This window comes from Perna viridis, chromosome 6 (assembly GCF_037379345.1).
Source record: "Perna viridis isolate PV_CMFRI_1.1 ecotype Kerala chromosome 6, ASM3737934v1, whole genome shotgun sequence".
NCBI classification, from domain to species: domain Eukaryota; kingdom Metazoa; phylum Mollusca; class Bivalvia; order Mytilida; family Mytilidae; genus Perna; species Perna viridis.
The window spans coordinates 25,341,937-25,358,430 of record NC_142450.1 but is presented as its reverse complement, the minus strand read 5'-3'; the positions used below and the strand labels follow the sequence as shown (position 1 = coordinate 25,358,430).

Sequence of the window (16,494 nt, the reverse complement as noted above, 5' to 3'; positions counted from 1 at the left end):
GTTTTATCTTTCAAGTCAATAATTTATCATATTGATATGAAATTCAAAAAAATAGGATGTAAACCTATAAACCCATCCCATGTAGTAATTTACCCATATTAATGATACACATTACAATAAATGCACAATTAGTTCCTGGAATGGATGTAACAAATGAAATTATAATGATCTAGAGTGAAATATCAACAATAAACGTCATGCATAAAGTTTAATCAACAGTATAGCACGAAATACGAGTATTGAAATGAACGATTTGATCCAAGACATTCGGCTTGTTATGTAATACTATTGTTTGCATATAATATTCTTTCAAAATGAACATGAATTGTTGTCGGTGGTGAAAAAAGTCTGGGTCTTCTGAATATATATGGTATCTAAATATTTATGATTTTATCAAACGTCGAGTGGAGGATTGTTCGGGTCAATACAAAATCTTTTTTTTTTATTTTTACTGGACAGATGCATGTATTTCATGATTTAATCATTTAAAAAGGCTAAGTGCTTATACCAGCTTGATGTGTCAAACCAATGATTGTATCGAAAATACCGAAATAATGTTATTATTTTGATATCTTAATGTGTAATTAATTTTTCTACTTTACTTTATCTGTATGTTTTGAAATATTGTATAAGGAATAACTGTCAAGTACATATCAGCTGAACCGAAAAGCAGATGGACTGAATAAACAAATATGTTGATCAGTAAAGATATTAATACATGCATCTAAATAGTAGAAAGGATAGTGTGGTGGAGTAACAAAACTTGTGATATCATCAGTTATGTGTTTTATATGATAACCTTTGATCAAATGTGTAATCGGCACAAATTAAAATGAAGTGTAATACATAGACTTCCTGCCACGAAATTTCAGGTCTTTCATTTAACAAGTATCTTTGTGAAGGAAGACAGGCAAACGAAAAAAATCTTAATCTGAACCTGGTCGGAAAATCCCATTGTTTATCCCACGTAAATTTTGCAATCAATTTGAAAGTATTAATATAACATGTCTCCAGGATGATCAATATTTGTTTTTGAAACAATGGTACAAGCAAACGTTAAAAAGGAAGTGATAACTTTCCCATATATTTGAATAATCATCAAATTGTTGTCTTATGTTTCGTAATCACGATAAATTGACATTTTTCGTGACTTGCAATCTAAAACTTGATATGCAAACTGGAAACCCATTTATTAATCTTTTGTTTTTGGCTTTAGTATCGAATTAAATGAAAACTTATGGAAAAAAGAATGGATATAGTTAATTATAGCAGCGTAGAATCTGGAAAAAAAATAAATACTTCAGAGATTACCAAAAGGTCTTAAACACATGTAAATGCATTTTCAAGTAAGCCCTTGAAGGCTCCACTAAAAAAAGTAACAAAACTCATGGTAAAAGCTAGAGCGATAAAAATTGTTCAAAATCAAACTGAAAATTAATATATTGACACAAAGACACATTAATGGCAACATATTTTGACTGACTGTGGATAGGTGCATGTTTAAAATCTTCGTTGGGGTTAATCTAATATTATAAGACCTAAACCTACCAACTTTAGTGTAAGGTAAAAATTGCTGTAAACACACCAAAACATCCATTCAATAATACACATGTAGTACCTCAACATACAGCATATAGACAAAATGAGATATTGCAGTTATTTAAAGCTAGATAAGAAAATATCACAATATGACTGTTGTAATTTTTGTGCTCTAAGTTACATTTATACGTTTTAATATGATTTCAAAATACGTTTAAGTTATGAAATTACATGCATCGCAAGTGCTCAAAATTCATACTTCGCTTGTTTTAATTTAGTATTATCTCAATGAATTTGCCATTTATCGTTTTAATCGTTTACATATGTCATAATGATAACTGCACTTTAGTATTCATCTTGTGTTAAAATTAGTTTCGTTTCTGTTTCGTTTTCACCTTTAGTTTATGTTGATGTTACTTGAGCATACAGGGACAACTCTTTCGCTCTACCTGTGTAGAATGATGTTTTGGGGGCCAGCTACAGCCTGCCCTGTAGTGTAAGTGTTCATTGATGGGTGGCCTTGGGCTGCAATTGTCATCCAAGTTGTGTTATTGCCTTTTCGGACATATTGACAATACCTTTTGTCTTTATATTTATAAGTTAATCCTAACATCCGTCTATACAAATAATCTACGGAACCGTGTTTCTTCAAAAACAATACTCCAATTGAGTAATTTCTCAACTCAGTCCTTAACGCCAAAGTTACTTAATCATATTGGTCGAAATTTAAGATTGGAGTGAACTCTAGGACTCAAGAAAATACACCATTTATATTTATACTACCCATGATATATCAATTCTAACAAACCTGTTTAAATCATTATCGTCTTCATGCAATGGAGTTTTTGGTAAGTGGATATACGATGACACTATTTAAACAATAGTCTGTCATTAGTAAAACAGACCAAACTTGTATTTCTGTCTCGGTTTTTGTATAATACTTGAGAAATTTACAATTTTATTTGTGACTTTTTAATGGATCGATTTTACAAAACAAAAATGAGATTGATCTTTAAACAAACATTTATTACTCGTCTAATCAGACAGGCGGTGTTTGGTACATTATCTTCTCACGTTTCTTCTTCCTTTGATTTGAAAAAAAAATATTTGGTTTTAATGTAGACGTTTGAGTGCATAGCGTCTTCTGAGAAAATCTTAAAAGCTGCTATCTCCTTGAAGTATCTAATTTTACGATTATTTGAGTACTTATTAAATTTGTATCCTAATAAATTCAATTTGATCTATCACTGACAGTAATGACTTGATGCTGAACAAGTGTTCAATTCAGTTAATGTATTAATGTTAATCGTCACATCAAGACTCAGAAAGAAATAGTAAGAATGATATTGGAATTTAACAAGGCGTAAATAATGGCAGAACAATGTTGAATAAACTTGAAAGTTTTTTTTTTCTGCCGTATTATTACAATAGATAATCTATTAGTCCATGGAATGGAATAATATTTTTTGCTGCTCTTATTCAATCATTTTCAAATGTATTGCCTTTCCTGTGGTTTTAATGAAAGTGTGATTGTGAACACGAGCTCCGTGTTGGTAACTAAAATGTGTAAGTTCTATTGACGCATTTCAAAAATAAAAAAGTAAAACTTACAATGGGTGCGGATAGTGATAAAAAAACACAAAATACTTATTTGAGTATGATTTTGGATTTAAGATCTAAAACATTTATGTTCAAAATATTTGATAGGAAAATATGACATTTGAGAAAAGATATATTCTCAATTGATAATACTTAATATGGTTTTCATTAATGTTTAGGCAAAAAAGTGCTGTTTAATATCAAAACTTAAATAGAGTGTTCTGATTTTACTTCGTCTATTGATTGATTCAGAGTGCAAGGAGAAAGTTTTCTCGTCGATGGTCTTCTGTATTTTCCCACCCACAAGTTGCTAGCGGTCATGTTTGAAATTTATCGACAGTCGCTATTGAGGTTACTCTTGCCACAGGCATGTATTTTTATCAGATCAATAGGCACCTGCTTTCTACTTGACATTTTCTTCTTATTCACATGGAAGCATGCATTATGTGCTTGTGCTGTAATACCAATTAGTATATATAATCGTAGACAATTAGAGATCGAGAATTCTGAAAACTTGCCTAATAGATTCTCAGTCTGTCTTGAAGCGCATCGTTGTTTTTTAACATTGTTATTACATGTTTTCATCTATAAATATTCCCGGTTGGCATTTACCTGTATATGATAAAAACGTTAATAGATATACCCATTATAAAACCTGCTGTCACAAAACATACGGTGTATACTTTTTTTTAATTTTTAGCATATACATAATCAGTTTTGTTTTGTTAAGTCTTCTTTTTTTTGCTAAAAAATAAACACATTTAACATATTTAATAAAAAAATTAATCAAATCATTTGTTCATCGGATAGTTTAGAAATTTTACGGAATTTTAATGCTTCAATGAGTACAGATATAAATTTATCGAGAAAACGCCAAAATATGTGTTATCTTCTGTTACAAAACTTCAAATGACTTTACTAACAGTGAAACAAAAATTATATTCAGCTGCAAAATAATAATTGGCAATATTGTTTTCTTCCATCGTTCACGATGCAAATGCTTATTGTGGATAACGAACAAACTATTACTTGGTAGATTTTCACTTTCTTAAATACACAAACAAACGGTATGACAATATACAGTAACATTAAATGCATATCATTATAAATAGAGTAAACATATTCTTACATCGAATTATTAGAAAAAAAATCTATGAGAAATTCATTGGCGCAAACTAATTACTGATTTGTCAATAAGCTGTTATCACCGCCTTATTTTCGTGTAGAATAGAGATAGTATTACTCTATAATTATCTATGTAACCAAATGATATGTTTTATTCACTGAATTGATTATAGGATATAACGAGAGAACCAATGCTATTTACAAAAAAAGCTCAGATGTTAAATCGTGCGTGAGAGTAAGGTCGCAGTTTGTGGTGGAAAGATAGTAAGAAAAATTATCGAAATTCCGATATTCCCTTTGGTGTCTTCGGAGTTAGTGATTGATTCATGCTAAGTTTTAGTTAATTCAATTTTCTCATTGTCTGTATCACGTTTCAAAATATGCTCTACAGTTATTCCCTCTGCGAGGATACCAGTAAAGTAACTGATCAAATGCGACAACGAAGAACTTTGTTTCTGAGTGCTTTGAAAGTAAATTTCAGTTCTTGCTCTGCTTCGTCTTGAAAGAGTTTCTCTATGGGAATTGTTTAGAAATGTGAACGCGATAAACATACTGAAGAATGATATTTTTGTGATACGAAATTTTTAATTATTGTGTTTAAAGCAGTTTTGTCTGTTTCATTATATCTTGTTTAGTTCGAATTTATACGTGTAGCTAATGAACATATTTGACGTGAGTGCTAAGGACTATGTCGTCCCGTCCTCATGATGGTGTCGAGCAAGAGGATCATTGTTTATACTTCAATTATCTTTCTCTTATTAATTCATGTGTCTGGGTTACCGAAAGAGCTCACTATAGGTAAGTTAGGTGAATGAGTTTTCTTATTGATATTCAAACTATTATTTTTTTACATTTTTTTTCCAATGTTTGCTCCTGTTAGTATTAACTTATAGTCATAATGTTTTTCCACAACTTTTCGACTAAATGCTCCCTTAAAAAGCACATTCAGTTTACCCGTCATACCTCGCCAACAATGTTTTCAATAACTTAAAAATGCAAAATAAGAAATCTACTTCGGTAATCTGTTCTCATTGTCACGACAAATAGTCAGAACGCGAGAAGCTACGATTCTAAGTTAAATTCCAAATTCAGAAGTTCCACAAAGAATTGAAGAAGTATCAATTATCTAATATTTGTACGTAAGTTCTTATTTTGGAAGGTAACACCATCTTTACTTTTTTGACATAATTGCCAGCTTTTGTAAATTACTTTACATCTAATCCTTGGGTATAAATGTATTGATAACATAAACGAATTGCTTAAATTCAGACCATTCCCTACGGGAACAGTGTGTTTGTTAGTAGTTTGACCATAAACTCGTAGATATGTCGTACAATTACACAATCATCTTGTTTCCATATCGTTTTCCTTTACAGAAAGAAATAATATTCAAACAAATCTTTCAAGCAAAATTTGTAGCAATGTAGTTTTCCATTTGGACTTTTTGGTGATTTTTGCCCAGTAAAATAAATTTATTTTAGGTACTGTGTCAAGTATTACGTTTGCTTTCAGAAACTTTGATATGAAAGTGTTCACTTATTATATGTTAAGATTGTAATACCTTTCTAGTACATGACCTACCATTGCCCAATTCCCAATGTCACTTTTCCTATTCATATTAGGCGTAGCTTCATTCGTAATACTACATATTAAATATGTCTAGTAATAGTCATTTTATCATACTAAGTACATTTTACAATTAAAATAATGTTAGTCTTCGTAATTTATCAATATATACATAATTAATTCCGATTTTTCTTGCGCTATGCCTCGTGCATCATTCCCCATTGCCCAATGTGCCATTCCCCATTGTACTATACACCCATTTAATGGGACGTTATATATGCAATCGTCTACTTTAATATGCAGTCATAACTTAATATCAATACAGTTAACTTTGTAGGCCCTTTTGTCCTTTTTTAAAAGTAAATTTAAATACAGAAAAACAATAGTTGCTGTTATTAAGTATAAGGATACACAAAATACGGAATTTAATCGTGATATCGTATAACACCGTTTCAAGTAACTCTTCATCAGCTGGTTTATGGAACTATAAATGTTACATTACAAGTATCTAATAAACGCCACAACAAATTTTGTTTGGTTCACTGAAGTCTTTTATTTAACTAACAAAACCAAACAAAACATTTCAAAAGTTTATATACAATAATACTAACATTAAATAACACTTGAAATCAACGATAGCTTCCAGTAAAATAATGCATTAGTAAGGCAAACGAAATGTATATTTAATGATATCTATTTATTAGATTAGTTTTTCACCCTTAGGATGTCTGTCTTTCGAGTATGGTATTACTGTTCATACTCATACTCTTCTGCTTTCACAATTGTGTACCATTTTATTCAAAAACTTATTTATGTCGTATTTCATATAATATCAATACTTCCATGACAGAAACAATATAGATTAATAACGTGTATCTAAATATTGTGCGTAGGAATTATAATGTCAGATATATATCATGTAAACACTTTTATTATAGTTTTTTTTTCTTCTCTTGTATTAAAACAAAATATTCCGTCTAATATAGCCTAATACGTCAATTGTTTTCTTTTAAGGAATTTGTTTTTGTGTGATATTATCTTTGTAATTTCAAGAAGATATTTAAGTAATGAAGACAGTCTTGTTACCGTTGTCCTAATTATTAGTTGTATTAAGTTCACATTTGATCTCATGTTTGCTAAGTTAAATAATGTGTCTCGTGCCAGTCTGCTATTAGAATTCCTTTTTAAATTTTCCACATGTTTATATGGTATCTTTATTTCCTAAACTTAATTACATCATCTCACTGCTTTTTGTCTTGTAACCCACTAGTATAACCAGTAAGACTGTGAGCGTACTGTTTTCATCCATACGCTATATTGCATATAGTACTGAAGGGAACTAGGATTCGGACTGCAATACAATAGAACATAAATAAGTCACCCAGTTCATTTCTGTAATTTAAAAACTGAAAACGGTCGAAAGAGAATGTTGAAAACTTAAGCAATTAACGAGCATCGGTATCGTGTCATCTTGATACATGTTAATAGTTATTTCCTCTTTTATTTACAACTACTTTAATGTCGCGGATATTACGTAACTATAATACCGTGCATCCACATACTTGTGTATGATGTCCTGATTAGAATGGGTTGAAATCTTGATCGAAATAAAAAGATAGTCTTTTGATTGTTGTCACTGAACAAATTGATTGGTTAATAGTAAAGCTAATAGCCAATTTATACAAAACATCAGAATTGGCTCAATGGAAAGATGGTACTTATTAGACAAATTTTAACGGCTACTGAATGCACGTCACTAAACGTATTCCTGTATTTTCTTGCTATTTGACAAGAAGAAACATTTCAAAATTTAGTTTAAAAAGTCACCTTTTGTGATCATATTTAACATCACGGTAAAACTGCAGATCACAACCCATAAATCTAAACACGAAAATGTTCTCATTGCATCAAACACAACAAATAAAATCTCTCGTTATTGATGGGTAGATGGACGAGGGTATAAACACTATATTTCAAAGATAAATTTTAACATTTTTAGGTTATGTAGTTATAAACAAATATTTGTATACATTGTATATTCTGCCTTGATTGTTTGGTCTCTTACACTAATATTTGCACGGCATGGTAAAGTTACATTTGGAGTTCGACATCCAAAATAAACAAAACATTTCTAATTTGTTTTTCTTTTCGTCGGAAAGAGTGTAGACCAGTGTTCTACTGTTGACCGTCTCAATTCGGGAACAGTCTTGTACATGAGAAACTCATTTTCTTTTCTATAAACACATCTCCGTGATTGTTGTGCTATGCTTGTTATTAGTAATGTAGACGTGGAAAAACCTTGATACTTTCTAAAATAAAAAGATTACTAATGTATATATCCGCTGGAGACTGAACTGATGAACATCAATTTCTAAAATTGTTCTTTAATTCAATATATGCTTTACAAAAATAAGGAAATTGCTTAAAGATATCTGAAAAATGCTTATTCTAAACGGACTCATTTGAAAACAAATTGGTAATGTTTCTTAAAAGAGACATACTTACTTCTTTATCTTTTTCAACTACATTTTCCTCATTGAATTTACTTCTGGATCTTTTTTAGTTACATTTTCTCTTCATGGATATTAAAAAAGCACATCTAAAATATATATTAATTTCAATACATATATCTTGATTCTTTAAACGTGCATGTGTGTTCGTTAAATGTTCTGTGTTACAATGACAATTATCAAAATGTACAGTTAACGCTTATAATAAGTCTGTTATAAGGGGAATGACAAAATTATGAGACTCATTAAATCTAGGCAGTAGTCAAAACGAAAAGTCTTAAAGGGAATAGGGTATAGTAAAGGCAATATCAGGGTAATATCAGGGCAAGTTGGAACCCGACGCAATGGCCCTGAATTTGTTTAGGCATGTCGGATCGAATGGTTGCTGATACCAGGTTTTATAGCGTGCTAAACCTCCCGCTATCATTACGGCTCATTATTTTAGGTATATTTCAAAACAAATGGGCAGCTTAAAATTGCTTATTTGTGTTGAAATATGACTTTTAGATATTCATTTATTTGAATACACTGGGCACAAATATTTGTCTTAGTATTAATTGAGTTTTAGATAGTAGAAAGGTGCAGTAATTCATTCAATAATGTCAATTATTTAAGTATTTCAACTCGTGTTTTCTTTTTTATAGATTTGAATATACGTTTTTCGCCAAAGATAGGCATTTATTCCTTCCAAACAATGGCAATGAAGATAGCATAAATTGAAATTTTCTTGCATGCTGATTGTATGATTTCAGTAGTTTCCCCAAGCATTCTTCTTTTGAGAAAGGTTTAACGAATTTTTTTCTAAGATATTTCAAATTCCAAATTCATATTACCTCAGTTTATACTTTATATATATTTTTGATAGCTAAACCTAAAAGAATATTTTTATTGAAATTACGAAACAAAACGGTAGAGTTGCAAAAAAAGAAGACAAAATTAATGCCTTTAGATATAACAAATGTCATGATGATTAATTTGCTAGGCACACACAGCACCGAAGTGTAAGTGCAATGATTAATAATATCAAAAGACAAGTTGCGCTTCTATATTATTTGGTCTAACTGGCTATGAAACATCTACATATAGAACATCGTTTCAGAAACAAAATCGTTTTTTTTTTTTTCAATATCTTCTTTAAAAATCATGTTGAAAGAAATACAGTGTTACATGTAAACAATAACATTTTTTTTTTTGTCGTTCATGAAGCTCCAGGTAGTGTTAATGACGAAAAAATAATAATCTCCTCATGTGATCAATTATTAATTCGTAAAACTACATTATTTATTTCAATAGCAATAAGGTGTTTATATAAATAAATTGACTGCATCAAAATGACATATAGTAAATTGACATACAGAACATAAAGAACTGTGAAAAATCGCAAGTCCACGAGTGTAACCAGTATAGATGCTTGAGGAAAATTAGATTTCATCGAGAATAATGAAGCAATATCTGGGCTAGAAGTAGACTACATTGTGATATCCCATAACCGAAACGTCAAAATGATTTAATGCTTAATTTTATTCTGTCTACATTGTAAGAAAGAGTTAAATGTACTGGCAATTCTCTCACAACTACAGTAATACCAAATACAGACATTATGGTTTACTGGTCAATAGATTATCCAGGTAAGTAACCCTGGATAATTATTAATTATAAAAGACAAAGTAACGTTCATGTAGTAATTCTGTATCATATAAACTGCCCATTTACACAAACACCATTTACCCTTTCCCCTACTATCCTCATTGCCATTCATCCTTGAAAATTATGTACTCCTCTTAATAAAAAGATTCCTACTTTCTATAAAAGCACTATTGCATTTGTATTAATTTAATACTTTTTTATTAACTTATAGCTATACATTATAATTTAAACTTCATCCAAGATATTTTGGTCAGGTAAAAAAATGTTATGCTTATAAAGTTTATTATTGCATTAATTTACCAGTTTTCTTCATTAAAACAAACAACTACTAAAATGTGTTGTTATAGTGTGCATAATATAGTATACAACTGCTTTCAACATCAAACTTTTTTTTAAATTGGATTTAGTTGTTTCTGTTATATGTAATACCAGGAAAGTTATCAAAAACTTAAATACGAAATAAAAATATACAGAGACATTTTGAGTTTACCAACCTAAAACGAAAACAAGCCGTACCAATTTTCTGAATCTATGTAAACAGGTGAGCGGTACTGAAATTTTACTTTTGGTTTGAGTTAAACTTACCCACAAAGTTTGCGAAGATGTTTATATATTTTCGTTTGTAAAATGCTATTTATTATTCTGAATAGAATTTGCAATATTTAAAAAAGTTTTGTAGCAAACACTTCCTTAATTTCATAAAATGCTGTAATTATAAGGTCTGGCATGGGAACTAGACTTTTTTCAAACAAACAAAAAAATCTTGCAATTGATTAAACACTTAAAATATCAAACAAAAACACAAAGAGCCATTTTTACCTTTATTGCGTTGAACCAATACATTCAAAATAGAAATAATTAAACCTCCACCTACACATTTTAATGCCTCTTTAAACTATGTTTGATTATATTTTCAAAGATATAGACACTTGTATCGAGACTTAACAAAAATACATGTATACAGACCTTCTTAAAGCTAAAATTTGTCACGAATAATTGTTCACTTAGTTAAGTAGATAAATATTTTCTTATAAAACCCTTTTAACCATCGATGTTTCCTTTAGCCAAGTGGTATCATATGTTCATGAATAAAATCTTCACCACTGCGACTACTGTGTTTTGTCAAGAGATGGTAAATTAATCAATACCGTCGTACCGTTTTCCATTTCCGAGGTCTTTCGTACTATGATATATCTCCGTTTCATAGGTCGATATGACAATACTGCATCTTCGAGATAAGCTATATATGTACTAAAACTACACTCATTGCTCTTAATTGAAGTTTGAAGTTTTACTCTTAAAACCCTTGCAAACTGGCTTGATTGATGACAGTATTTGGTTGTCATTTTTGTACTTTCTTATTTGACTATTTTATACGTCTTATTTACCTATATCCTTAAAACACATGGAAAGAAAGTTATAAACTGAGAACAAATAATACTTTCTAACGTACTGCTACGCTTAATACATCTAATGTGCAGGTAGTTTATACCTTAGCTCGCGTCTAAATGTAACGTTACTACGAACCTTTTGATGTTTAGTATATTTTTCATATTGTCTTTGAACGAGAAGCTTACAACTCATTTGCTCAACACTGCAATATAAGGAACCAACTCACTTTTTTTCTTTTTTAACCATATTGCATTAGTCATTTTTTAAGGGAAAAACGATAATTGATTAATTACATTTGTGCAATATTCTTCACTTTCTGAAAAACACATAGTGAATGAATTCAAATAAAATTTCTGAATCCGATTTTGGGGAGTCCCATTCCTACATATATAGTGTATTTATTTAAAATATCTTAAAAAGACATCTGTATTAATTTTGTTCCAAATTTAGATTTTTCAATCAGAAATTGGCAATGTCAGTTTATTCTATGTTTACATAGGAAAAGATTCCTTAATCATAAGATTTATTGCTTCGATGGTTTTTTTCTAAATTAAAGAAGCTAGCTATAGAAATTTGCTCATGCAATCAGTTATTCGGTTAAGGAAATCTGCAAATAATCATTCACTTAAAATGGAAAAATTGACTACTTTGCTTTGTGTGATGGAGCAATTATTTCATATCTTTACCATTCCATTCGAATTATTCTTTGATTGAAAGATTACAGATATTGTTTCGAAAACCTTTCAAATTTTCCTCAATACATTGAATAAAACAAGCAGTTGTGACTTATCGAGATTATCTTCCGAATCATACGTTCTCAACAAATTGCATTCACATCACTTCATAAATTAGTAATGATGTATTTATCAGTTCTCATAAGATTTGTTGACCTTATTGAACTAATGGTTTCAGGGTTATATAGATGGAAGGTATACTTCATACTTGTGCTAAGTATATATTAATGCCATGCCATTCTGGTTTCTTATATAGAACAGTAATTAAGGAATGTGAGACAAAAATGAAATAAAAGTAATGTCTGAAACATAACAAGATAGTGTCGTCTAGTTTTCTATTAAGAATTGGCTATGATAAAAAAATTTGTCTATTGAAAAATTACATAAATTGTCCATGTGCATATTGTTTATTGTGCAAAGTGCAATAAACAAAATATGCACATGGAAAATTTATGTTATTTTTCAAAAGACAAAATGTTTATCATAGCCAATTCTTATAAATTAATTTTTTATCTTTAAACATGAAAAAAGTAGCTCTGAATTTAACTGAATAGGGGCGTGTCAATATTTTTTTATCAATCGAGATATAACAGAATTATTTTAACCAATTAGATTACAGTGTTTATCTCAAATTAAATTATTTGGAATTGTTAACTACAATTGGTTATTGAATCGTTTATCGTCTTTAACTTAACTTTCGTATAAAGTTATCCAGGGTTCTATGAATGAATATCTTATAAAAAAAAAAAGTTGGTAATTTAAAAATGGCTAATATTCTTAAGAAACACCGTCAAATATCATGAATGTAATATCTATCAAGGTGTATAAATTTCATTAACTATAATTGTAAGCAAAAAGTGCAAAAACTACCTGCCGATATGATTATTGTAACAATAGTTTCGTATGTGATTATGATGTTAACGCGAAAATTTTAATTTAGGGTAGATAATGCCTATTACACGCACGGAGCATTCTTATATATATATATATATATCAATAATTTGACTGTATGACCTATCTAATAAAGGCAATGCAAACAGTGAGAACAAATATTGTTATGAGAGAAAAAAAAAATATTGTAAAACTATCGTTGCTAAATGATGTACGATTGCCAAGTTTTTAGACTATGATCGTAAATACTTTACGCATCACATCCATTCCTAATGATCAAACAATAGAAGCTAGTTATTGGATAATGATGTATGTTTATCTCTGTCATAGTATTGTATGTCATGTTTCATTGGTTAATAAGGACATAAATTCGTACGTTAAATGGACAATAAATATCATAGGATGTATACTGCAAATGTATAATTATGTTTTTTTTTTTACTTCAATACATAGAGAAATATTGTTCACATAACATTCATGTAAATCGAGCCTCACGTAAATTCCACACTAATTTTTAAAATGAGTTAATTAGATTTTCGAGTCAATTTAGCTTCACATAATTTTCATTAAAAAAATAACGTTTTATTTATGTGAAATGTACGATGAGTGTCATGTGAAATTTGCTTCTCTTCGCCTGTGTAGCTTTAGATAATTATATAGCAATTCAGATGTCTATTTGGAGGCTGTTCCGTTAAAATACAAGACCATAAAAATACTATTAAACATGTTAAATGTAGTAACGAAGATTAAATTTGGAAATGTAGGAACGTATAAACAACATGCTCAAAGTGAAAATTAAAGGGAACTACTCCCAGTAAACACATGACGTCAATCCAACATCGAATATTGGTTAGGGTTTGGTTGCGACGTCAGGCAACCAAATAATGACGTTAAAGTGACGTCCATAGGCAACGTCTGCTATACGTTCTTTTCTCTACGTCTTATTGACGTTGTTATTGTGACTTGTCGGATAATGACGTAGATTAGACGTTAGAATATCCACGTCGGTCTAACGTAGTTTTTTTTTCTTTCTAGTACTACCGTTAAATTGAAGTTCACAACATGATACGACATCAGATAGACGTTGGATTATGAACGTCGATATATTTTGGAAATTTTTTGTCTTGTGGTCATGGAGACTTTGAAATTGGGCGTCAAAAATGAACATTAACTTATAATATTTTGACGTCGTATATATCTTCCAGTTCAGACATATACACCAGCGCATATGCAAATAAATAGTGCTAGAACATAGTTGAACATTTCAACTTTGTGTCTCTAGTTTAATCTCACGATCTAGATTGATACATCAACAATAACAAAAATAGAAAAGGGAATTAAAAAAAAAATAAAACTAACATTTTTATGATTAAAAAATTGGCAGATCCAGAATTTCCGAGGGGGTCTCTACCGTAAGTTTCCGACAAATAAAGAAATAAAAGTACAACACAAAAAATAAAAATTTGATAAACGAAATACAGAAAATTTAGAAAAAAAAACTTTAATTCTGGTTCAAATAGGAATGCCCGGAGCCTCCAAACTTGCCTATTATAAAAGAAAAGCCAAGCAAACAAAAATTAAGTTAGAAAAAAACAATAGAAACCATACAAAAGTATAAGATGTAACGTGTTAAAGGATGTAAAAGTCAAACCAAGCTCCAAAAGAAACTTTTTGAAATTTTGCGGCAATTCAACGGGTAAATGATAGATGATAACATGAGTATGCGCACTCATTACTATTTTTGAAATGTGTAGCGCCATGCATAGTAAGTATAATTACATTTGTGGCAAGCACAATATAATATTTATGCCGCATCTGCAAATATGTTATCAAATATAAAATAATGCTGTGTGGCTGGATCGGATGTGTTCTACACGTGCACAACATCTGGTCATCGTCAATAGATATTGATCATTGTCATAATGAAGATGTGACCTGAAATATTTATTCTAGTTTTAGCTATCCAGTTTTCCATTGTCCAGTAACCTAAACATATCAGACAATACTCCTGGTTCAATATTAAGCATTTGACTTCATTCAGAACCCATGATCTGAATGTTGTTTTAACATCAAAAATTTGACATTATTCAGATTTAACAGTAAGAACGTTGTTTCAACGCCATAAACCTAATGTCATTCAGACGTTACTGTCCCGACGTTGATGCAACGTTGGAACAATTACGTCAGAACAACGTCAATAAAAAAGGCGTCAATCCAACTTTCATGTTCAACATAATTTAACATAAATAAATAAACATCAATCTGACGCAAGAAAGTGACGTCTTCTGAAAATAAATGCAACCAATTTTGCTTTCTGGTCTAACACAATAACTAGATTGAAAGCAAATATTCCATAGAAATTGCAATGTATGAAAATAATACATGTTAGGAACGATACTGCCCGTTCTCATAAAATTGACAACGTTTAACGTTTGCACTGAAAGTATCACCAAAGTCTTATACTAGGGCCAGTTTTTAAAGATACCTTTAGAATAATCATTTCTTTATAATTAAACTTGAGTCAATTGTATAAGAAATGAGACTGATTTTTTTCGTTTGGCCTACTCATTGATTTGTTTGTAATACGGAAGTCGACAATTGAATTACGCCTATGTAGTACTATTAACGATATTTCCACTTTTTCCTTCCCGTCTGTTTGAAAAAGTTAGTAACCTTTTACAGTGTACTTATAATTCTCAAAATTAATGTATATATTTAGATAAAAAAAATCTACTAGCAATCGATAAAAGGGTAAAGGCGTTCATTTCAAACCAAGTTGTTCAAATAACAAATCATTCATTCTCATTGATGTATTCAATTTACATTCGTACTTGAATCATTCTGAGCGACTAACGGTAAAACAAAATCCGTTTGAGCACTTGCTGTGCAAACATTCGTGGGAATGACAGTTCCTGATACATATAAAAGGACTACATAAATGCTAAATCTCGGGTTATTGATTTCGATTAAACTAAATGATAAAAGTACATAATGCATAACTATTTTTTTATTTGAATTGGTTCTTGTTTTGTTGTGTGTGCGGTTTTTTCTTCTTTGCTTTGATTTAGTTGTTTTGTTTTGTTTTGTTTTTATTTTTGTTTATTATGTTTATTTTATTTATTTTTCTTGGAGGGTCGCTATCCCTGACTTTTATTGGACATTTATCAATTTGAAAATATGATTATTTCCCTTACATATTTATATCTGTATGTAGTTTATATTAAAACACCCATTCTGATTCAGCAAAATCATTGAGGAAAAAACATTTTTACAGTCAACCGTTTAGTGGTAAACTCTTTTATTTTTACAGGAGTATACGATGGTACATTAGTTGCGTTTCACCAAATCTGTTTTCTTCTCTGTTTCGCATTTCAAACATAAAAATCTAGGACGAAGTCAAAATGCCTTTCACGCCAAACAACTATCGGACAAAGTTCAGCAAAAGTATAATTCCAAATTTACGTAGTGCTAATGGTTCTTCAGAAAATGAA

At 30.0% G+C, this 16,494-nt stretch overlaps 1 protein-coding gene across 8 annotated transcripts in view; it reads left to right on the top strand.

The window, feature by feature from the left end:
• The window catches only part of LOC148614239 (glutamate receptor ionotropic, kainate 2-like), a 95,045-nt gene that overhangs the window by 52,191 nt on the left and 26,360 nt on the right, over positions 1 to 16,494 (top strand). Inside the window, exon 1 of one of the 8 annotated variants that reach the window (XM_088588208.1) lies at positions 4,417 to 5,061. The exons of 6 other annotated variants lie outside the window; for them this stretch is intronic. In XM_088588208.1, coding sequence (XP_088444334.1) covers positions 4,968 to 5,061 — 94 coding nt within the window. In that variant the 5' untranslated portion in view covers positions 4,417 to 4,967. Of the gene's footprint in view, positions 1 to 4,416; positions 5,062 to 16,494 lie in introns of those variants that run through there. One more of the 8 variants, XM_088588215.1, reaches the window with a different exon arrangement.